This window comes from Zosterops lateralis, assembly GCF_965231275.1.
Source record: "Zosterops lateralis genome assembly, chromosome: 3".
Lineage (NCBI taxonomy): Eukaryota > Metazoa > Chordata > Aves > Passeriformes > Zosteropidae > Zosterops > Zosterops lateralis.
The window spans coordinates 23,145,148-23,169,152 of record NC_139764.1 but is presented as its reverse complement, the minus strand read 5'-3'; the positions used below and the strand labels follow the sequence as shown (position 1 = coordinate 23,169,152).

The 24,005-nt window shown below is 43.6% G+C and overlaps 1 protein-coding gene across 8 annotated transcripts; it reads left to right on the top strand.

The window, feature by feature from the left end:
• Positions 1–11,147: 11,147 nt before the first annotated feature.
• Positions 11,148–23,319, top strand: YPEL5 (yippee like 5). 8 transcript variants are annotated; one of them, XM_083856718.1, is made up of 7 exons: positions 11,150–11,238; positions 14,255–14,388; positions 14,494–14,547; positions 14,720–14,875; positions 15,635–15,738; positions 19,471–19,643; positions 21,173–23,319. In XM_083856718.1, exons 6-7 carry the CDS (start codon positions 19,503–19,505, stop codon positions 21,395–21,397), a joined length of 366 nt encoding a protein of 121 aa, XP_083712844.1. In that variant the 5' UTR covers positions 11,150–11,238; positions 14,255–14,388; positions 14,494–14,547; positions 14,720–14,875; positions 15,635–15,738; positions 19,471–19,502; the 3' UTR covers positions 21,398–23,319. The 8 variants fall into 8 exon arrangements, with proteins under 8 accessions (XP_083712849.1, XP_083712844.1, XP_083712845.1 ...); XM_083856719.1 differs by having other exon boundaries at positions 14,491–14,547; positions 14,720–14,828; XM_083856716.1 differs by having other exon boundaries at positions 14,491–14,547.
• Positions 23,320–24,005: the final 686 nt, after the last annotated feature.

The following is a 24,005-nucleotide window of genomic DNA, read 5'->3' as shown; positions in this document are numbered from 1 at the left end:
ATCAATCATGAGTTTGGGCTGAGAATCATTCCCCACTCAAAGCGAACTGGGATGGGAAAGAAAAATAAAGGCGGAAGGTTACATTCACTATAAAAAAAATCTGCATCTAAAGATCAAACCCATTCCTAAGTGTCGGCATCAGCCTGAATTATTAAAGCTGAAATTATTTTCTGAGGTTAATTTTCCTTTCCTTGCTTGTGTTAGCAGATCCTGCCTAGCAACAGAGGTGACCTCTCGAGGCTGCTTCTAGCAGTGTTTCACGTGGCTCTGTTTGTTCACTGTCTGCAGCTCCTTCCCATCCAGACAGCCCAACAAGAATAGCCAGTTTCTCCTCGGTATTATCCTCCAATTGCTATGTGACAGCCCTGCTTTGTGGCATGTCACGTTACAAACACTGTCAAGAAAGATTTAAATCCCCCAGAAAACAATTCATCTTTAAATAAAAATAGGTATCTATGAATCATTCCTTTTAAAAATAAGCACTTATGAGAATTCACACTGTCTTGAGTAGTAAAAGCTTCTGTTTGACTCTAACAAAATCAGAGTAACTGTGACAGAAATGGCTGGATTCCTAAAGCTTTTCTTCCCTCCCCTTCAAGAAGAGATAAAGCCCAGGCCATTATAGTGCCAGACAATCCCTGTTTTCTCAGCTTCTCTCTTTCAAATCAGGGTGAATTTAATCTAAACTCTTAATTATAGACTGGATCCTAAAAGCTGCTAAAATAAGGTGCCAATTACGCACAGCTCCTCAGTGATCCAGGCCGGTGAGTTAATCACTGCCCTCACATCTGGTCCAGCCCCTACTGCCTTGCAAATCCCTGCCTGCAGACTGCTCCCAACGGGGAACAGATTAACCCCTTTCCCTCAAGCAGACAAACTGCTCTAAAGGTGGTATCCAGGAGTATTCACAACCACAACCTGGTATGTTTAGTTTTCAGCTCACAGGTCCTACTGAGGGCCTCAGAGGGCAGGAGCAAGGCTTAAAATTGGAAAGGTACAGAAAATACCTGTGAACAAAACTTGGAATTTATTTCCTTGATGCCTGAGAGAGTGTAAGGCAGTGTGTGCACGGTAGGTCCCCAGAGCCTGCAGTCACAGCAAGAACAGGACACAGGAGAAGGAACCTGCATCTATTCACCACATCTCTGTGCATGCCGCTTCTGTGCTTTGAAGGGTTGTTTATGCCTGACTTCTTTGCCTAGATGTAACCAATTCCTTTACCTCCCTTCTACTTTATTACACGAGTTTGTATAGAAAAAAAAAAACAACAGTTGAGATGTGTTTCTACCATCATACAGAGCACTAAAGGTGATTTGCTTGTAGGACTAACAGCAACGTCCTGCATTTTGCCAACTTTTTTCTTGGCATAGACTTATCTGAAGGTCATGTGGAGACCTCCTCTCCTGTTCACCATAGTACAGATGGCCTCCTCTTCCTTCCCAAGCCACAGCTCAGTCTTGCTACAGCTCCAACAGTTATGCATAAAACTACCAGGAGAGCAATGTCAGGAAATTATTTCCTATATTTGCCTTTCCACTTGACATAGGCTGATTTCTAGAAATTAGGAAAAACATCACTGTTAGCTGGAAAGTTGAGTCCTGCTCAGCTGATAAGAAAAAATTCCTTGATGCTGTGGCTCTCCGTTTGAGAGCTGGTGTCATGAGCCAAAAATTGATTTATAAACCGTCCTGTCTCATGTCGAGTATTTATAATTCTACAACACTCTCCCAGAGAGGAGGGATCGCATAACTTAGCCCAGGCTTAAATGACTCCACAAAAAGCAAAGCAGTGGTGAATCAAGCTGTGCACAGCAAGGACAAACGGCCTGTCAGAAAAGTCCCAAATGCTGATTTGCTTTAGGCAAGAAAACCATTGAGTTATGATATTACAGTGTGATATGCATAAAAGGTCTCATTTATAAGGTGGTCTCCTGCCTTAACAAGGCACCTCAGGCTATTTTCAAGTGGTTTCTATACACAGTTATTTCAACTCACTGTTTGCTCAGTTTGCTTACTTTAAACAGTGGTGACAAGATAAATATCTCTGGGTTCCAATTTACTTTATGTTTCTCAGCTTTGTCCCAGCACTACCCAGACTGTTGTGTTGAACAGCTGACTCTGAGCTGGAGCTTGCCCCTGCCTACATGCAAATGAATGATCAGACTGTGCGTTTGGGCCAAAGAACCAGGGAACACATAAACCAAACAAACTGCAGAGCAGTAATTTAATAGCTAGAACAGAGCTAAGTATCATCTGCCCTCAAGTGTGATGGGTCAATTATAGACTGAGCTATGCCACACAAAAGAAAATCTACCAGGTCACCCTGGATAAAAATCCAGGATGAATGAAGTCTTGATTAACTTAAATCGATCATTTAACAAACATCTCTTGCTCTGTCCCAGTTGTGTTTGCCGGGAAAGGGCGGGGAGGGCGACTCAGTGAGTCACTGCACACAGACACCCACCCCCTGCCCCGAGAGCCACCGTGTCCGTGTTCCTTTTGCAGCAGCAAACGACGAGGATTAGTGACAGTGAGCCAGCACAGATGCCACTATTTGGGCTGCCCGTGGAGGGCTGTGTGGCAGCCTAAGGTGGTTCATGTGTGCCTCGCTGTCCCCGAGTGAGGGGCTGTGGGCAGGAGTAATGTGTCACACGCTATCAATAGCCACTAGCAGCGCCTTCAGAACCCGGGGATAATTAACAACCACAGAAAACTCACCTGCCTGACACATGGTTCAGCCTCCTCTCAGTTACTTATCAGTTGCTCAAGTGAATTTGCCAGGGAAAGAAAGCTTTTTCTGGTGTTTCAAACTGATTCGACTGATAGATTTTTTTAAATCCGTTTCTTGGCTCTGTCATTTTGCTTTCCTGCCCCGAGTTCTGAGCTGTTCCTTGTGTTTAATCAGCTCCTATTTTTTCATGTGTGTCACCGGATTTATCTTGTTTGCTCGCTATTTTGGGGGAAGGAGTACTGCAAAGGTCTATTCCTTTAGGAGTTACCCACAAGCATTCCAAACAGAAACACATATGCTCGTTACTTACTCGATCTGGGAGAAACCCACTCCCTTTGCCCACAGGCAGTTACCCTGTCTGCATTCTGTGAGTGTCTGAGTTTGCTTCTCAGCTTAAGGTAGCAAGGGAAGAAAAAAAAAACCCCAGACAAAGCCGAAATCCCCAGCAGGTTTGACTACCAGATTTTATCTGTCAGGGAAGGAGAAGCATGGAAGGGCTCTGTGAGATCAGTATTGAATTGATACTAGGAGACAGGAAAAGAGGAAAACACAGGTCAATTGAGTATCAAGTTTAAAAGCATCCCAGTCCTTGTGATATGCTTCTTCTTGAATTAGTTTGTTCTCAACTATCTAAAATTGGATCTTCCCGAAATGAGTTAGAAGCTGCCAAGTGTCTGCATGATTTTTTGGGGCAAAAATCTGCAAGGGATTGGAATGAGATCAGATGTGTTTCTCTTGCTAACTGATCAGATTTGAACCTGAGATTCCACCAGACTGAGGTCACTACAATTCCGTGGAAAAAAGTCACACTAAATTATAATAGCTGAGTTTTTGAAAAACAAAAACTAGGAAATTCCAACGTAAGTGATGTACTGCAAGAAATTCAAATGAATCTGTTCCTATCATTCACTTCCTTGTGCCATTTTACCTCTAAAATATAGTCATGGTTCTGAGGGCGCTCAAAGACCTTAATTGCACTGACTGGCCTCACCAGTGGCTGTGTTTAACTCTTGTGGGACCATGTGCCATCCCTGAGAGCTCTGCCAGTGCTGGTTCTGCCCCCAGCTGCTGCCTTGCCTGCCCTCTGGGAACATCAGGCCATTGCTGTGCCCTGGAAAATGCTCTGGAGGATGTTTTCCACCATGTGGCTTTCCACCACCTTTGGTGGTTTTCCACCAAAGGGCTAAGAGTTAATTCAGTCTAATGAGTCTTTCCAAACTAGATTGATTGGTCTAGATTTTAATAGGGTACCTGTGAAAGTCTATTTGTTTTTTGCTGTTTAGAAGCTCATGAAGGGGTGATCCCTGCATGTAGCCTCCCACATTCCAGGCTGAGGCTGCACTATGAGCTAAGTTCCTATTGCCTAAGTCTCTCTGAAATGAATGGGATTGAGTCACCCACATGATGCCTTTTGGAAAAATGTCTAAACACTGTAATAATAATAAATAGCTGTCACTCTAGCAGATGCCTAGAAGCTTGACTAATAATGATGCAACTTCAGTATGATGAAATACTCTTCCATGCTTTATTGGCAAGTTACTGGGGTGCTTTTTAGCTTTGTTCCTGCTTTCTGCCACTTCAAAATCCATGGAGTGTCCATCTCTTCTCCTAAAGACTTCAAGGACCTAGCCTGCCATGCCCTCCATCCTGTGATGGAATCTCCCATATCAAGTGGTCACTGCTGCAGCTCAGCTCCCTGCACTGTTGATGCCCTGCACTGTGTTATACTTGTTGATGCATAATCATGTGAGAAGGCAAATATCCCCCTCACATCATGTCCTGCAAAGCTAGGGAGAGACTTTGCTCACCTCTGTCAAATGTGAGCAATATGCATGTGGAGTCCCAGTGAAATGAGAAAACTGAATCAGGCATATTGTAGGTTGCTTACATGAGCCCTGTGCTACAGTTTAGCAAGCTCACCTGCGTTTAAAGCTGTAGTAATTCTTATTCTTCTTGTTCTCACCTGTTTCACTGGCTTATGAGTGACTCAGGCTGCCTTTACTAAAAGTCCTTTGCTAGTGTAACTCAGAGCCTGCCCTGCACAAGGCCAGTCACATGTGCTGAATAATTACATTACTCTCCATATAAGCAACTGCCCACATGAAAACCCTCAAGCACCCTTCCTTTGGGCTCTCACCCAAAATGGAGCCTGGAAAGCAAACAAATGGAAGACTCTTTTCCTTGTTCTCCTGGCCTAACCCTGCTGATCCCCCTGTGGCAGGACAAGGGGCTTCAGATCATTTGCCTGTAGTTTCTTGCACTCCTAATTTTTATCTCTGCAGCAAGAACTGCATTGTTTGCTCAGCTTAGCAAACTACTTGAAAATCTTTGTGTGCATGATACTATGTCTTCTGATGTACAACCTACAGAGAGCCTCCTCCTTTTTGTTACTGTTGTACCTGGGAAGGAAAGAAATCCTTCCTCACTTCTGTGGATGTCTCAGGAATGCCCTGGAATTAACCATGGATCATGTCTCCTAGGCTGCCCCAGAGGCAAACATGTTACTGTTTACTCAGCTGTGCAGCTGGGCTCTGGGCTTCTTGCAGAAGGGGAGCTGGGCATTTTCTGTTTCCTCAGGTGTGGGCTCCTCTCACAGGCTGCACTTGTTGAAACACTCTGTCCCTGCAGGGTGTGGTGCCACTCACATGTCATTGCTGCTGGACAGAAACCAGATATGAAGTCCCCCTTCTCAAGGTTTCTCCATCCTGGAGAGTGGTGTTAAACACAGACATACATCTGCTGAGCTCTCCTCCTGTCTCACATGCACTGGACCTTTACTGTTTGACTAGGACTAATGATTATTAGGGTGTCAAAAGAATCACAAAATAAGTCTCTACCCCACCATTTCAGTGGTATGGATGAAGCTCTTTATTGGGCAGATTTCCATGTCCTGTCCCCTTCCCTTGCATCTCCTGTCTCCCCTTTTGATGTAGGCCACCTGTTTCTTCCCCCAGGCTCTGCTTGCCTTTTTCACTCTGCTCCCTCTGAATTTAGCATCTTTGATAAATGTCTTTGGGTAGATATCTGTGAAAGATACCCAAAAGAGAGTAGTAAGCCTAGAGTGGAGCTGGCTGTTCTCCTTTAAACCAGCTCACCTTTGACACTCAGAAGTGTGCCTCCTAAGCAGGAGGTGGTACTGTTAAAAGACTGAAAGTGATACTGAATCAGCTTCAAGACCTTTGAGGAAATGCTGTGTTGACCGAGGCTGGGAAACTCCTCCCAGAGCTCCAGGAACAGCGAATGGAAAAGACTGACAATACTACAAAGATTTCTTCTCACTCCCTTGTCTACAAAGTGACAATTGTTACAAACCAGCTTCATCTCTTGGTGAGTGCAACTAAAACTGAAATAGTTATGGGAATTCATCTGGGCCTCAGGTGCGTGTACATTTATATATTCTCAAGTTAAGAGATTCTTCTGATTATATAAAAACCCCAACAATCCAGTGCAGGCATTAAAGTGTCCTGTTCTGTACAGGCTCTGAATGTCTCTGCATGGGGCCCTTTCTAGCCCAATCTGTCTTTGTTCTCAGCCAGTGCTCACAAACAATAGGGACAGCCCAGACTGTCTGATGAAGTCCACGTGCGTTGGAGTAGCTGCTCTCCCCCGAACAGTTTATCTTCTGGTAGACAGCTGTTGTGATATTTTTCTGTGCCAAGGGAATGGTTTCACCTTTACTTTCTCAGTTGAGGATAAAAGCTCCCTTGAAATAATTTTCTATAAAATACAGGGGAGTTGGCAGCTGGTTCATTGCATCAGCTGGGTCAGTGGGGCACCACCCCATGGCATCTTCTCTCCACTCAGACATGTGTGCATCAAACCAAGGCTTTGTGTGGAGGAAGTGGCATAATCAGATGGCTGTCATCCATGAGTTGGACACCTGACAGAATTTCCTCCAAAGGAAAGTGATAACATATGTGATCTTGCAGAACATTGCCACTGGACAGGATTTGTGAGACAGGACTTGCAGACTTAAAGTTGAAAGTTCTCCTTATTTTAGTAACTGTCCTTCACTGTGGAGAGCCAAAAAGAGAAGGCTTAGCAACGAAAAACCCTGCAAGATCCTTGCCCCACTGTTTGTATCACCATCCATCCTATTTAACAACTTTGCTTTCTTTGCTGGGGCACGGCAGTGAGGCTCGCTGCAGCAGTGCCTGGCTTCAGGGGGCTCTGTGTCCGTCTGCCAGTGCCCCTGAACTGCCGTGGGCACAGCAATGGCTCCTTGTCCCTGCAGGACACAGCTCTGCATTCCCTGGCACCAGGCCTGCTTACTGGCTCCACTCCTGATGTCTTAATAATGACATGGAATTCAAAGTCCCTCTTCGGACATTAAGTACTTCCTCTGATATGGCTCCTGGGTCTTTTGGGGTTTTACACTTAAACACCTTTTAAAATCTGGCCAATAGCTACCAGGTATGAGACAGGGTAATGAGACCAGCTCTGTCATTATGGAAAGGGTGTGGAGGGGCTGCTTCATCACTGACCTTCATCTTTTGATGTTGAGATTAACTGTACAAATAATTTCCCCGGGCAAAAAAAACCACAACCATCTGAAAAAGAATCTGTAAATAGCACTTGTGCCTGTGTCAGCTTTCAGGTGAGCCAAAAGCAGAGTCTGCTTGTGATATCAAATGAAAGACAATTACTTTTTTGTGTGTATCAGTAGGCTTACCTTATGAGGATGAAGCTGCAGGCTGTACCATTTCCTCTGAAAAACACGGGCTATCAGTAGCCACTGCCAAATAACAAAAGTAGCTAGTGGGATAAACCCAGCCTTTGATGCGAGGCAAAGCTGAGAAGGCACAGAGGGGGCAGTGAGGAGCCACACTGTCTCCCAGAGAGATCACAGCCTGTAAGCCTGGCTCTGTATTTCAGCTGCCTCCTCTCTGCTGCCAGAAATCCTAGGCATGGAAGGAACAGCAATGGAAAATCCCACTGCATCATTGTCTCACCTCAGGCATGCCTGGTTTACTAGGCTTAACTTTGCCACACAGGAATCCACAAGTGTACCAAAAGATTATTAGTGGTTCTGGAAATGGAGCAGGAACAAAAACCACTGAGCTATACGTTTTTCTTTTTAAAGAGAGAAGATGTGCACAAGCAGCCCCTAAGCCCTGACAATCATACAGTGGGATGTACCTAGGTCCTGCTGAATTCCACTGAAGTTTTGTCACAGGTTTTAATTAGATTAATATGCTAGTGGTTGAGTTTCACTACACAGTTCTGTCTGAGATTGTGATTAATTCCTCTGTTACAGAATTCTCTCTGAAATGCTTCCTACAGAGTTGCTCACAGCACTGAAAAATGGCTTTAGATGGGGCAAATATTAAAGGTGGGTCTTACTGAGGCTGTTGGGTGTGGATGTCTCCCCTTTCTCTGGTTCAATAAGTTCCAGATCTAATACAGCCTTTTTTGCTCATAATGTTGCAGAGAGGACTGGCTCCTCCAGAGTAATTTGAGCTATTGTGATATGAATCAGCTGTGGAAAAGGTCCAGGGTCTTCCCAAAACCTGGCATAAGAAGTAAAGGAACAAACTGCTGACTGCACTGCATTTCCCCATGTCAGAGGAGAATTAATTAATGTTTTCAGGCTGCTTTGAAAATTAAAAGTGCCATGTGGTACAATACTGCTGATCCTGTTTTTCACCCTGTAGCTGACACGTAGCATGTCCCTTACAAGCTAATTGGAAATTGCTTTTGGTATTTTTAGTGTTTTTCAGCAGAGCTGCTACAGCCTGCTGCTTTGTTCTATTAAACGTGCCCTACCTCACCCTCCCCTACCCCCCCCTTCCTCTAAGCTCCTCTGCGAGGGAAATAAAAACATCAGTCTCTGGCACCATCTGTCAAGCACAGGCTAATCCATTCTCTGCTTGTCTCATGGTCAATTTGGTTTCTCTCTGATTGGTACAGCTACCCTTCTTATTGCTGAGAATTTAATTCTATTCATGAGTTTGGGCTTTGTTTTGTTTTCATGGTAATGTTATTGTGATGATTGCAATATTCAGACACACAAGCCCTCCATATGCCCAGACTGGAGAAGGGTACTTACCTGCAACCTCCCAGGCAGGCAGCATTGCTGCCCCTTGGACAGAGGAAAAATGAGGCAGGAAGGACTGGCTTGCCCCAGGATGTGCTGGTGCCTCAGCAGCAGAACTGAGCAGTGAGCTCACAGGGCCCCAGATAAGACCCAATCACCAGTGCTGACTAAAGCACCACTGCTTTGACTCTTTCTGCTCTGTTTTGGCTTTGTTTATGGTGATCTCCATGGGAGCTGTGCAGAGATGAGTAAGACATGGACCTTTATACAGCTCCTGTGATGAGATGGAGCAGATCCATCAGGGACACAGCTCGTGGTTTACCCAGCGAGGAGGATCAGCAGCAGATCAGGTCAGCCTGTTAACAAAGGGGGCAATGTTAAACCAGTTATTTCCTCCATTTGCTGGAGGTAAATGGGACCCCAGGCACGGTTTTATGGCCTCCTTCTAATATTCTTGGTACTTCTGCTGTCCCTGTGCCATTAACTAAGTGGTGATTGCTATCTGATGGACTGCTCCAACACCTTTCATTCCCCTTCCATGATCTAAAGAGAGGCTGTTGAGAGGCCTGTGAGAAATGTCTGCTCAGGATCAGGCCAGAGCTGACCATACTGAAGACATTTCATTTTCTGGGGGTCTGCCCAAATCAAACAGCAGCTCTTAACAGATTGATGTTGACCTGTCACCATCTGTCTACCCTCACACAGGCTGTTGTGTTCTCTTCTACCTCGTCATTTTTTTTCATAAAAGAATCCATGTAAAAGACACAGGTAAAGAACAGCTGGGTGTGTAAGCATGTCCTGCGGGCTCTACATTCACATGCCCCTTTTGCCTCTGTGTGAAATGACAGAAGAATCCTGCTGACTCATTCCTTCCTGCCATTACTGCAGCTCCTCTGGTGATACTACATGGATAGACCCAGGAATGAAAATACTTTCTCTAGAACAGAAATCCTTAAAATGGCATGGCTTGCCCCACAGAAGGAAAACAATGCCTTTTTGCATCTCTTTTTCATGACCAACAACTCCAAAGGATTTTTTTTCATTGTATTTTTTAAGACCACTATTTGCCAAGGAAGCAGTCTGTGAGTGGGAAGGAACTGATAGCTCTTGCAAACAATGGCCATAAAGGACCAGCTTTGCCTCATTCTCCTCTGACCTTTCATCTCCACAGTGGGCAGTGTTTAAGGTGTCTCACAAAGATTTCAATATGAATGGCCTGAAAGTCTGCAAGCAGCATGAGTCACAGCTTCACTGAGGTGGGAATGTTGCCAAAAGTCATCTCTGTGCCTTTGTACACCTCCAGCCCTCACAGGGCTCCTTGGTGTGGTGAGACTCAAAGCCAGGGTAGGCCAAATCCCAGGAATGCAGGTGCCTGGAGACAGGACTCCTTCCCAGCCAGCTCGATGGCAATGTGCTCTAGGGGTGCAGGGAGGTGTTGAGTGGCTCTGGGATTCATCTCCTCTAAAGAGTGGGAATTTCTGCCAGGTTGTGAGGGAGGCCGGGGGTCTGGGAGTCTGGTAGAGGGTCAGTGGAGGGCACCAGGCTCAGCCTGGAAAACTGGCAGGTGGGGGAGGGCTGAGCACTGCCGTAAGGCCCCAGCTCTGGCTCTGACAGCGGCTCCAGGCCTGGCTCCATCTCCAACTCCGGCCCTGACTCCAGCCCGCAACACCTGGGCTGCAGCCCTGAGCCCTGCCCTGAGCCCTGTCCTCAGCACTGGTGGGGGTTCTGTGTTCAGTGCTGAGCCTCTCACTCTAGAAAGGACATTGAGGCGCTGCAGTGTGGCCAGCAATGGGCAACAACTCTAGAAAACACATCTCGTGAGCAGTGGCTGAGGAGGCTGGGGTTGTTGAGCCTGAAGGAGAGCCCATTGCTCCCCACAGTTACCTGAGAGGATGCTGCAGGGCATTGGGGGCCGGCCTTCTCTGACCTGTCTGCAGTGACAGCACCAGAGGAAATGGCCTTAAACTGACACATCAGAGATTCAGATTAGACAGAAAATAATTATCGCTGTTAGGGCAGTGAGACATTGGAATAGGTTGTGCAGGGAGGTCACCATCCCTGAAGGTGCTCTAGAGGCTCCTGGCCTTGGTGCAGGGTGGTGTGGTTTAGTGATTTAAGGGTTGCTGTGGCAGTGCTGAGTGTACGATCGGACTAGGTGATCTTAAAGGTGATCATCAGATTCGATGATCCTGTGATTCGGCGATTCTATAACTCTGTAATTCTGCGATTGTGACTCCGTGACCCCGCGTGCCCCGCCGCGCGCGGCCGTGAGGCGACCCGGGGCGGGGCGGGGCCTCCTCTGCACGGAGGGGGCGGGGCCAGGGAGGGGCGGGGCCTCGCGGCGGTGATGGACAGGCGGGGGCGGGGCCAGAGCGGGGCGGAGCCGGGCGGCCGAGCCGGAGCGCCGGGGCCGCTGAGGGCGGGGGAGACACCGGGTCCGGAGCCGCCGCCACCGCCGCTCCCGCCGCCAGGTAACCGCGCGGGGGCCGCGCCCGCCCCGCGCTACCCGGGGAGGCCGGGGCGGCTGGGGAGGGAGGTGGCGACCGCCGCTCCGCGCCGCGGCGCTGTGTCCGTCGGGCCGCGGCGGAGCCCCGGGCGAGCCGCTCCGGTCCGGTCCGGAGGCCGGCGCGGAGAGGGGCAGCGGCCGGCCCTGCCCGACCCGGTGCGTTACCCGGCGCCGCCACAAAGCATCGGCCTTCCCCCAGCGCGTCCCTTCTCCGTCAGCGTCTCCCAGCGCCGCCCGGCCTTCCCGGCGGGGGCCGGCACCCAGCACCCCCTCCCGCCGCCGCCGACACAACTTCCGACCCCGGCCCCGCACCGGGCAACTTTTGGGGCCGGTTCTTGCGCGGAACGCCGGGCGGGTGGGCGCGGGGCCGTGCTCGGGCCCGGTGCGGGGGCGGCTCGGGTTCGGTGGGCCCCGGGCACGGCCCCTCGGTGCGGCGGAGGCGGCGGCGGTGCCTCCCCGTCAGCTGTTTCCTGCTGTTTGTTGTCAGGGCTCCTGCGCTCCCGGCGGCGGGCGGGGGATGGGGGGGGGGGACGGGACGGGCCGGGCCGGCCCCGGTTGGCTGCGCGCGCCCCCGTGACGGCGCGCGGGCCGGGCCGGGCCGGGCCCCGCCCCCGCGCGCGCGCGGCTTTGTGTGTGCGCGGCCCCGCGAGCGGCACCGACAGCCCCGGGGGTTGAACCGCCCTGCCCCGCCGCCCGCCGGCCCATCGCCCCTCGCTCCCCCCGGGCCGAGCCCCGTGTCCCCGCCGCACAGGTGCAGGCAGCTGTCACACCTCCAGCCGGGATGGTTGTTTGCTTTGGGGCGATGCTCCCGGCTCGCCTGCCAGCGCTTGGGTTGGGGATTTCCCCGTGGAAGTGTGGATTTTCAGGAAGATGAAATACTCTGCCGCTCTTCTGGTCTGGGAAAGGTTCTAAGTCAAAGCAAAAATGAACGCGGAGACTGTTGTGTGTCTACTTCATTCGTTACTCTGTGCACTCTGCACTGTGCAAGCCGATGTAGATTAGATTAATCCAGGGTTTATTTAAGAGTAAAGGGCGTCTTTTGGACTGATATTGCAGTAGAATTCAATAAAATATTTGCCTTTGGTTTCTTTAAACAATAAACAGGAGTTTAGGGTTAGATTGATGGAATAACAAAGCAAGTACACACAGTCTTCTGAGAGAGAAACAGGGCAGGGCTCTTTCGAAAGTGGTATCACAGAGCAAGCCTTGATGTCAGCAGCGAGTGGCTCTAGATTAACCATTAGCTTAACTAATGTTTATGAGCGATGGCTGAAAGGGATGGCTCCTCAGTTGTAAACATTCCCTCACGTCACTGTAACTGATATATATATATATATATATATATATATATATATATATATATATATAATCCATATGTATTTTTATACAGAGCCTCATTCGGGATGGCTGAATTCAAGTCGCGTGTGTGACATAAACAAAACTGTCAGTTGTTTAAGTGCTGCTTTCTTTTTCTAAAGTAGTCTTTTTAAATATACTGTTTGGAGGCTTCTGTCATCTGCTACTTTCACTTCCGCAGTTACGGAAATACTTAGAGATGCAGAGCTTATTGTTTGTATATAGGTTTTAGTAATGACGAGGGAGTTTCAAATGTGGTTGCTACGTGTGTGAGGACAAATGAAACTGCGTCTCAAAGCCCAGCAGAGAAGATTACAAGAACAGGCTGGATTTGTTACTTGTCGCAGATTGAGATCTGTATACTTACTTATATATCTGTATTTAACATGGTAATCATCACAAGCTTGAAGGGATGTTGTCCCAGTCAGGTCGTTGGTTCATGTTTGTTTACTGACATTTGACCTGTGTTGAAATCTTGGGTTGCTCAGCTCTCACTGAAATACGTAATTCCCTTAAGCAAGATTTAACTTAAAAATTACTTGCTAAATGAAATAGATGATTTAGATGTAGATGAATGTCTGTACATTGTGGATGTTTGCTAGCAAGATGATCTCTAATTTTGCAGCCTTTACCTACATTTAGGACTTTTCTAGTTAATATAAAAATCTCTTGGTGATGTGCACTTAGTGTATTAGCACCCTTTCTGCCAGCTGGGTGTCACTGTTTTGGATGATGGTTGTCTTTACGCCATTTCTTAAAAGATTGTTTATTGGATTTCAATTTTAATGACTCATGAAATTAGTGATGTCTTTGGATGAAGTTTTGTACCATTTCAGCACTAAAATTAATGAAAACAAAAAATGTGTAGTTTAGCTTTCAGAAAGTTGCAGAATTTATTCATAGACAAAGATTGTCTCAACTGCTTAAGTAGTATAAGAATAAATTTAATACAAAACAAGGAAATACAGCTTTCTTTAAAATGATGGAGTGATTAGGAAGGGGAAAGGAGGAAAATTAAGGGAAAAAGAAGCAGGGAGACAGATCTAGTTGGCAGTTTTGGACTCTGTGTAGTGGTGGGAAAGAAAATTAATCTGAGTCTGATACCACTAGTAAACTAATACTTTTATATGTTATCTAGCAAGAGTATTGCGAGGGTTTAAGTTACTCTGTGGGAGATGCTGAGATAGGGGGTCTGTATGAGAAACAAACACCCATCTGTGTGGCTCTGCTCTCTGTAAACATGAAACAAAGTACCCTGGATTAGTGTTTGAGTGCACCAATGTGACATACACAAATTTAAATGCCAGTATCCCAGTGCTCACCTTACCTAGGAAAAAATCCAGTGTGCAATAGGAAATGATACTTCTGCAGCCTGCAAGACAAAATGACACTGCTGCAACTTGCACGAGGGTGTTTTCATCCTGCAAGGCAGCCTCTCGTTGGCAGGTGCTGTGCCCTGCATCTGGGCACAGCTTCCATTGCTTTGCCAAAGCCTCTTCTATCATTAGACTGTATTTAAAGTTCCTTTTACAGTTTGCTGCAGTAGCTGGATGGTTCTAAAGAGCACAGTATGCTGTTGAGTTTCCACATTTGGCTACATGTGGTGGTTTCAATTCTGCATGTAGGCAGAGGGCAGGCCCTGTTTACTTGGACAGTCACAGAAGTTGGTGGTGGGCACTGAATCTCCGACCTCCTAAGAGACTGACCACGTGTGTGTTTTTGGATACGCTGCCACCCGTGAGCAGGGAAACCTGGGAAGGTAAGGAGCATGTTTTATTTTTTCCTTTATGATTCTTTAATGTGTGGTCTTGTGCAGCTGTGCTAAGACTTCTCTTCCTCTTTTGTCCATCTCTGACATGAGAAGAGGAAGCTGAAGCCCGATTCCTGAGATGCAATGAAGTTTCAGCCTGATTCCAGGGTAAGTACATCTTGAGAATGTTTCAGTGTGCTTAGGGGAATGCATAACCCACTCTCAAAGGGTAGAGAATTCTTACTTGCTCGCAGAGGAAAATGTTTTTAGTTGGTAAAATGGTGAAAGGGAGGCGGTCACAGTTTTTTGTCCTTTAACTAGCAGCTGTTTTCTGTTGTAGATGTGAACGCAGTAGATGGTGCTGAAGCAACACTGAGGCTCCTCCTGTGAAATATCCACAGTCCAGTGTGTATAGAAAAAGTGCTTGCTGGCTCTCCCAAGTGTTGATGGTCCTGTGTCTTCAAGAGATGCATTCCAGGACAAGAAAACTCTGACTGTTAGTTTTAAATATGTTAATAAATAATACTTTGTGTTACTTTTTCATTCTTTATTGATGGTGAAGGTAGGCAGATGAGGTAGTACAAATACCATCGAGGTGGTGCTTCAGTGGTTTTGTGTGTGTGCAGATAGTGATCAAATTTAAGCTGTTGAATATCAGCCCTTTGATATAGTTGTTGCTCAGTGCTGCTAAAATCAACACTGAAAGTGTTTGGGGAGTTTGGGAGCTGCTGCTCTGGGGATACACATTAGCCACAGTGCTTGTGTTTCCTGTGTGTCCATGCACTCACTGGGAGAAGCATGCAGGGAGGAAGTCTTTTACAGTGTGATTAAGAAGTGGTATCAAGGTTTATGCTGTCAGAATAATGTACTGTCAAAATCATGCACTGTCAGCAAGCCCAAACTGCTAGGTATTTTGAGCATAATTAATATAATTCATTGCTCTCCTAAAGGTCCTCTCAGGAAGGTGGTCAGGGTGCTGAATAATGGCAGTGTCATCATCTCTCAGTTTATGAAGTACCTCTCTCTTGAAACTGGGGAGATTTGACAAGCAATAGATTCTTTATATGCCATTAAGGAAAGTAAATAAGTCTCTTTTCTTACACTGTAGTCGTTCATTTACTATAATGACTTGTGTTTGGTAATTTGCATGAAGGCAGGAGCACTAGAACTTCATCATTGATACATACCCAGTAAAGAATGCATAGCTGATTTTCAAAGTTAAATCATGGGCCAAAAAAATCTGTTCTTTCCTCAGCATTTGGTTTTGTGAATAACCAAGATCCCTGTCCACTACTTCTGAAAATTCTGCTGGTACCATGATGGAATTGGTGGGATACAGTAGTGTCACTTTCTGGAGCTGTAAGTAGCACTAGGAAACCTGACTGTTTCTCTGGACCAGTGGAAGTTCTTTTCTGTGTTTTTAAGTGCAAATAGTGAATGAATGGCCAAGTGCACTTACAGTATATTCCTCCCTGCTATTTGGAGAATCTTAAGCTTTAGAAACACATTTATGTTTCACAATTCTTTGGCTGTTCCTCATGTAAGAGAGCCCTCCCACTGCCTATCAAAGCTGCCTATAAGTGGCTTTTTCAGATCATTTATGCATGTGTGAACATAAATAGACGCCCGCACCTTTTTGATTGGTACCGAAACTATAGGGGAAAAAAATCTGCACAGTTAACTTGGGTGACTTTGTACACACCTCTTCTGTTTGTGAGGGGCAGAGCCTGAGAGCAGTGGAAAATTGCTTTCCTCTTGTTCTCTTGTGCTTCTGGTTTTTTCCTGTGTGCAGTAAGTATACCCTACAGTATTCAGCATGCTTACATAAGGAGAGAGGAGTCTTTATCCATGACAAGCACCTTCTGATTTGGTCTTATAAGTGAACACCCATGTTTTTATCTTGGGGCAAGAAGAAGGAAGGGGAGAGTGTGAAATGATTCTAAGTTGAAATTAATCTCTGTATTTTACAGGAGAGGGAAAAAGCAAATTTCCATGTTAGGCTTTTTAGAAAATTCATGATGAAGTGTGGTATTTTAAGTCTGCATTACCAACACTGATTTTTTTCCTACTTGTTATGACTGTGAGGAGTAACATAAAGACTAATGTGTGGTGACTAGTTTTATAATGCTTCAGCTGGGCCCTTACTCATTGAATTCAACACAAACTCATTGAATTCAACAATCAAAACTGAGGTGAGAGTAGCTGTAGCCTGCTTTGTATTTTGACTGAAGTCTATCAGGTGGTAGTTTAGTGTAGAGGTTACTTTGAAAAAGTTAGACACTCTAGTAACTTTAGAGTATTTTAGTAGTTTAGGAAAACATACACAAAATCGACATTGTTTTGACTGTTATGGTGGTAACTGTAGAATTTAATTTTCTAATTTTTTCATGTGTATTACTTCAAGAATATACATTTCCTTATGCACTGTATTATTAAAAAAATGTGTTCTGGTACCAGTTGGTTTGTTAGATTCTGCTGCGACTTTAGGTTATTTTCAGCTCTTTAAGGTGACATAAATAAGTGAGGATTTGAGGCCTTGTATTACTAGGCAGATTTTTCAGCCTTATGTCTTTGAATATATTTATTTATGCATTTATTGTAATGTTTGAGATCTTTGAGACTCAAGGCTTCAGTCCATGCCATAATGCCACATCCAGAAATAATACATTTGCATGTTGCTGTGACTTCTAATTTGCTTATTAGAATTGTACTTGTGCTCCCTTCTGAAGTATTTAATTTCCATTTTTAGCGTCTCTGGGCTATTGCTTTTCTGAGGGCACTGACATGAATTATTATTTTAGGCAGGTGATCCACTTGCACTTGAAGTGTTTAGGTCCATTTTTCAAAATGTCATGCTGTGCAGGGTCAGTCTGTGTAAAGGATCTGTTCTGGCCACCAAGTGGTTGTGGTGCTCTTGGTGAGATAGGGATTGGTTTGGATTTATGTTATGTTACCTTCTAAAAATACTGACAGGGTGGGCATTGTGTTCACTCTGAAAGAAATACCCCTTTGGATGCTGATCCCTCGTTTACTGTAACTTACGATCACTTAATTGTTCTGAATCCACAGTACAATCAGCACAAAGATAACATTATCCAAAATTAGGAAGGATGGCACGTGGACCTAGGCCAAGTGCCTTATGGGCATATCTGTTACAATTGCTGTAATTGCTGTATTTGTGGTTTCTTCTGGCTGGGGACTTTGACTGATACTTGTTTATTCACACTTATTGTCTGTTGATTTTCCTTCATTCTGTCACTATTCACATTTTATTTTTTGCCTTTGCTTGCTGGGAGAGATAAAGGCATATTAGAAAGGTATAAAGCTTAGAGAAATCTAAATGAAAATGCTTTCTGTATTTTGAGTGGAGTCACACCTCTAACACTCAGAGCTATTTTATTTATCCTTTGAAGAAGAGAAATTGGTATTACATCACCTTTAAAAGGAAGAGTCATGACATTGCTTTTAATTTTTATGTATCCTTCAGATGGGATACAGAAGATTAATAGTGATTTGAAAAATCTGAAGGTAAGGAACCAAAGCTAAAATCACTCTGTTCAATATTAGGAACCCTTTTTGTTGTCTCACATTTTAAGAAAACAAAGTGTGAAATAAAGCAATTGGAAAAAAATCATCATGTCAGTGGCTTCTGATATTTAGATGTAAAAATGGTGTGTTAAGTTCTGTATGTGCAGGTGCAAGTTTTAGTCCATTTGCTTTGTGCATGTCAAGAGTAAGCTTTAAGAAACTGATCCCCTAAAACTTAAAATAAGTTTAAATAAGGTATTTGTTCTTTTTAATGGTGTTTGACTAAGAATATTCAATTAGATGTGCACAAAATTTGATTGACTTTTCTATGAATGGCAGTCTCCTGCTCTGAAAAGTAAAACCCACACAATTCTAATATTGCAGTGTGTCAGATTTACTTTGCATTTGTCATACTCTGTATGACAAAAGCAGAGACAATACATTTTTTCTGATTCCACATTAAAGCATAAATGGAGATACATTTAACTCGTTTAACTATAGAAGTTTAGTTATAAAACTTCTGCAGCTGAAAGGGAAATAGCATCATAATTTAATTCTTTTGTCGTATTATATCATCCTTCGTGATTTAAGTTTTTGGGTATACATTCTGTGCCTACTCACTAGTTAACTTTGAGTAATTTATATTAGTTGCTGTGAAGCTGGTGAGACACTTTAATTTTCCTAAGTAGTGAAGAAGCTGATTTATCGGGCACTGCAGGTCATCTGCTACCAAGTTTTTAAGCTCTATTTTTCTCATTGGAGTTGCTGAGGTATTTTAGTGACGAGGCTTTGGAAATACCTTGAATAAATGACACAGTATTTTGTATTTGGATTAGACAACTTTAAACATTTGTATATAAAACTGTCTGGTGTAAAGACTGGGTGGATTGTTTATTATGTGAAATAGCATCCAAATCTTCCCTATGTTGGTGTGTATATGAAACAAAGAAGTGTCAAGTCAAATACAGCAGCCAGGGTGCTATACCAACATTCTGGGTGGTGGTGTTGTGTGATTGTGTGTCATAAATTGTTCAAAGCTATGGGGAAGTGACATAATAAATATGTATTATGAAATGTGGGGGTGACTGGGGAAAATTAAGCTATAATTGTCTTGGTGACTCAGTGTAATTCTCAGTGGTTCATTTCTTAGTGCTGACTAAGATGAGTGAGTTGTTGGGAATGTACTGAAATAGAATCTCAGTATTGTGTTAAAAGAAGTGGAAGCTTCTGAGTTTAAGAACTGTAGGGGCCAGTAGTGGGTCTGCAAAAGTCTGAACTGTATTTTAAAGGTTTCAGTTTGTGTTTTTCTCATTTAATATAATTAACTTGTATTTGAGTCATCTTATTGCTAAAATGGTCACTTTGGGAAGGAACTTGTCTTGGTGAGAGGATGAAGGCAGACTCTGAGTTCAGTAATTCACCAACAGAGGAATGACTTGGAGCAATCATTAGCTGAATTGGTTTGAAGAATATTCAGCCATATATATATATGGGATCCTTGGGGGTTTCAATTTTTTTGCTGTAATGTTTTTTTTTTTACATGATGTTTCTTTTTGCTTTCAGGTCTTGAGGATAAACTTACATAAATTCTAAAAATGGGAAGAATTTTTTTGGATCATATTGGTGGCACTCGCCTGTTCTCCTGCGCTAACTGTGACACGATCCTGACCAATCGCTCCGAGCTCATCTCCACTCGCTTTACAGGGGCCACAGGAAGGGCCTTTCTTTTTAACAAGGTTGGTAAGAAGCTGGAGGAACTGCTCTTTACTTTTGAAAAATCAGTTTGTAAGATATGAATCTGTCATGAGATTGAAAAAGCTTCTTGGCTAAAGTGTTGTGTAACTATTATTTTAACGTTTTATTTTTTTCAACTGCCTTTGAAGTTTAATTTGATATTTACTGTTGGATGGGGAACTTATCTAGATGAGCTTTGTCTGCAGTATTGAAAGACTGTAGAAGAAGACTGTTTATAGAGACATCAGGCCAAAATTGATAAAGTTTCACCTTCAGAGACTTCTGTAATATGAACCTCAAATTCACTCTGAGAGTACCTGGTGTCTGTCAAAGGGTTCCAAAGGTGTTTTCACATTTATGTAGTTAAAAAAATGTCTAGATAATACTTTGTTTAATTTCTGAAATGCATTTAAATTAACAGTAGTCTGGCAACTTAAGTTGCCACAATCAATCACAGTCTTTTTTACAGGCTACAGTACTCTGGTTTAGTTTAATAGTTTTTAATTGATCTAATTCAATAGGTTGAAATACAGAAGTAATTTTTGAGTGAATTGTAGGATTATTTATTAGCCTTGCATAAAAACTTTTCCATTAGATTAATTAAAAAAATGTGATTGTCCTTTGCTTTATCACAAAGTTTCTGGTCATATTGGTGTAATCTAGTTTTGAGTTTTTTCTTATAAGCCATTTGGTCATGGGCAGAGTTGATAGACATCAGTAGTGTCTCAACTATGTTTTGCTGTGGGACTTCTGGCATCCTGAATCTTGTCAGTGAGAGATTTCTTCCTCATTCAATAAGGTTTGAATCTTAGAGTTCAGATTTTTCTTATATTAAATAGTGGGGTTTAATTACAGCAGTTCGAGTTTTTGCATTTCTGCAGTCAGAGCTGTACATTTGAAGCAGTCAAGTGCAAAGCTGAGAAAGCAGTGCAGTCCCATCTTTTAGAATCTACATACCAACAGTTTGGGTATAGTTCTGACATCAACTTTTCAGTGAATTAAACATCCTGGTTTTGTGGGGGTGCTGCAAAAGAAGTTAAAAGTATATTTTAAGCTGCTGATACAGCACACAGAAAGGTGCATGATTTGTGTCTACATTCTCACCTACTGACCCTGGCTTTTTCTTAAGTAATTATTTCAAAAGCAACACAAGATTTTTAAAGAAGTACCTCTTTTAATATTTTGTTTCTTAGTTCTGGGATTTGGTGATCGCATCAGCTGCTAGAAATGGGCTACATACATTACAACTGGATTAATATGAATTTACAAGCTGTTCACTGGGAGTTTCTCACCCAGAGTTGAACACAGCATTTTTGCATATTTTGTGATAGCAATCCACGTCCCTCAGTTAAAACGTGAGGGGTTTACATCATTGTGAGGGACATCTCTAAGGTGTTACCTTCTCCTGAAGGAGACTTTTGCACTGCAGTTTTCAGTCTGCGTGCGGTGCCACAGGCTCTGTCCTTCTCACGCGCTGTCGGTCGTTTATCAGGTTTCCCGTAGGCAGACTAACGCTGTGTGTCTGTCCCAGGTGGTAAACCTGCAGTACAGTGAAGTTCAGGACCGGGTCATGCTCACTGGCCGCCACATGGTCCGAGACGTGAGCTGCAAGAACTGCAACAGCAAACTGGGCTGGATCTATGAGTTTGCCACTGAAGACAGCCAGCGCTACAAGGAGGGCCGCGTCATCCTGGAGAGAGCCTTGGTCCGGGAGAGCGAAGGCTTCGAGGAGCATGTTCCATCCGACAATTCCTGAAGAGGCTCCCGTCTCTTCTCAGGTTCTCTTCAATTGAAACTCAAATATAATAAAATCAACAAAAAAATCTGCTTACATACACTGTCACCTTAGCATCAGAGTCGGATACATGGACTACAAAGTGGGAAAGATTGTGAGAATATTTCAGATGGAACCTTCCTTTCTTTATTCCTTTTATATTTTATTTTCCCTCCAGAAGCTGTTTGTAGAAAGAATGTTGTGCAGATGCTGTAACTTTTTCTCTCTTTCATTTACATCTGTTAGATTTGAGATTGTATCTTAAGGTACAGTGGGCTAAAAGGAAAATATTTGCAGGATTTGTCTTTTGTTGGAGAGAAATTCAATGAGTTTGGTTTTTTTTTTTTAGTTTGCACAAACTGATGTCAGCATCAAGTTATTTTAAAACAACAGATTTTTTTAAAAAGTATATTCCAACTTTTGGCTAAAGTTTTTAGTTAGGTTTTTGGTTTTTTGGGCTTTTTTTACCCAGCCTTTTCACCTGGTTTGCTAGTTAAAGTGAAGAGATCCGAATTTGTGCTGAGTGCTAAAGGTTCAGTGTTGGTACAGCTTGGGCTGGCCCATGTGCCATATTCTTGTTGAGGTTGATTGGTAGCACAGAGCCCATTATTTCTTGTCATTCTTGACCCAAAGATGTCACCATTCCTTGTTTATTCGTGAAGTCCCATTCACCATGTAAACTGGTGTTGATTGGAAACTATTCTTGAAATAGGGCAAAACTGCTTGGCTTTTTTTAACTTTAACAGATGTAACTTATGAGCATAGTAATAATATAAAGTAATAGCTGTCTGTTTAGTCTTGCATTGCTTACAAATCCAGCTGTGTTTGTAATGATAGGGACCCACTGAGAAACTACTGTTTCAGTAGTCATTTTTTTTTTCATTTCTCTACTAATCTCATTAAGTTAGACAGGGAATTGCAAATCTTAATTCTTCTTCAAGTAGCTTTCTTCAAACCCAGAACTTCCTATGTTAAACACAGCTGCTGTGTAAAAGGAGAAGATTGCCAGCATGTTTGTTCATGCGTACAGTTATGCAATCTGCATCTCTTGAAAAGATTAACTTAAACAGCTTGTTTTCAAATGCTGCTTCTGGTGTTGAAACCTTTCTCTTTCAACTTTGTTGAACTTTTTCATTGTGGTGTTATGTTTTTATCTTTCTGGGCAGCAGTACATGTCAGCCTGGTAGTAACTAGTGACTTGGATTCCTGCTTTGTTCTTGTAGAGGTCAGCTCTGTTTAAAAAAGTGATCTTGCTTGCCTTTTTTTAGCAAAAATGCTCTTCATTAACTTAACTCAAGGGTGCCCAAACACTATCATTGTGTCTTAAGCCATAAGTTAGGATCTCAAGGGCTGAAATTTATTTGAATGTTAGATATGTATGATTTCTTATCCAAGATATGAGTTGGTTGTGGGGTTTTTTTTTCTTATTGGATAAGTTGTGGTCAGTATGAAATAAGTTACCCCACCCAGCCAAACAGATCTGAGTTTTGACCTTTCAGAGTAACTTTTATTCTCTAGCCACAGCTCCATATCTGAAACTAAGATGTGGAGGGTGACTATGCAGAGTATTTTTCTTAATTGTTTTTTTGGTTGCCAAGTGGCAAGTTGGACACCCCTGACTTGAATCTACTGCCTCTTTCATGTAAAGGTAGCTTTGTTCTAGAAATGTCACATAGAAAGAAAACAGAGTAGATCACATACCAGAGCTGTGCTTGAATCAAGCTGCTTAAACAATAGTGTACTTGTGCCTCAAATGAATCAGTTTTTGCACTGAGTACAGTAGTACCCCATTATCTTGTACTTCTGTCCTTCACAGACCCTGGAAGCACCATTAGCATGGTTCTCTGCTGTACTTTTCTTGTACTTCTGACATTACAGTACAATAAAGTATGTTTTGTCCTGAACTGATCTTTGCTGTCCTTTTATAGTTATTGTCATAGAGTCTGTCAGCCAAACCACATAACCCATCTTGCATTCCTTGTCTTAGTTTTCCACAGCACAGTGACAAGTGGTTGATGAGCATCCCTCTGTGTATAGATGGCAAAAGAGTTCTGCTGATTTTGGAAGGTGCCAAGTAGAGCTTCGTGCCTACCCTTGGACACTTGAAAGCCTTCAATTTACTCCTGTTAAAGAGAAAACAAGAAATGTCTCATTTAATGGAATTGTGGGTGCCAAATGTCTTTCCATGACTTTGAAAAGACAGCAAGCTAAGCAAAAATCCACCTTCTGCAAGAAACTTGAGATTTTGGCTTTTGAAATGGCTTGGGAATTAATGAATTGGGTATTATATATCTGGACTTCTGTGACTTTTTCCTTTAAAGTGTTCAAATGTTAGGCAGAAACCTGCTAGCAGCTGGTCAACCTCTAAAGCTATAGCTGAAGAACTGAGATCAGAGGATCATTTTGTTGGTGTGGTGGAGACTGGCGCTCTTATTCTAACTTACAGTAAGACCATTTTGGTAGAATGTTGGTGTGAGATGCTAAAAATTACTTTTCACAAAGCCTTTGATTTGGGAAACACATGTGAAGTGAATTCTTAAAAATCTCACGAGACTTAAGCAAGTGCTCTGCAGCTTTAAAACAGTAGACT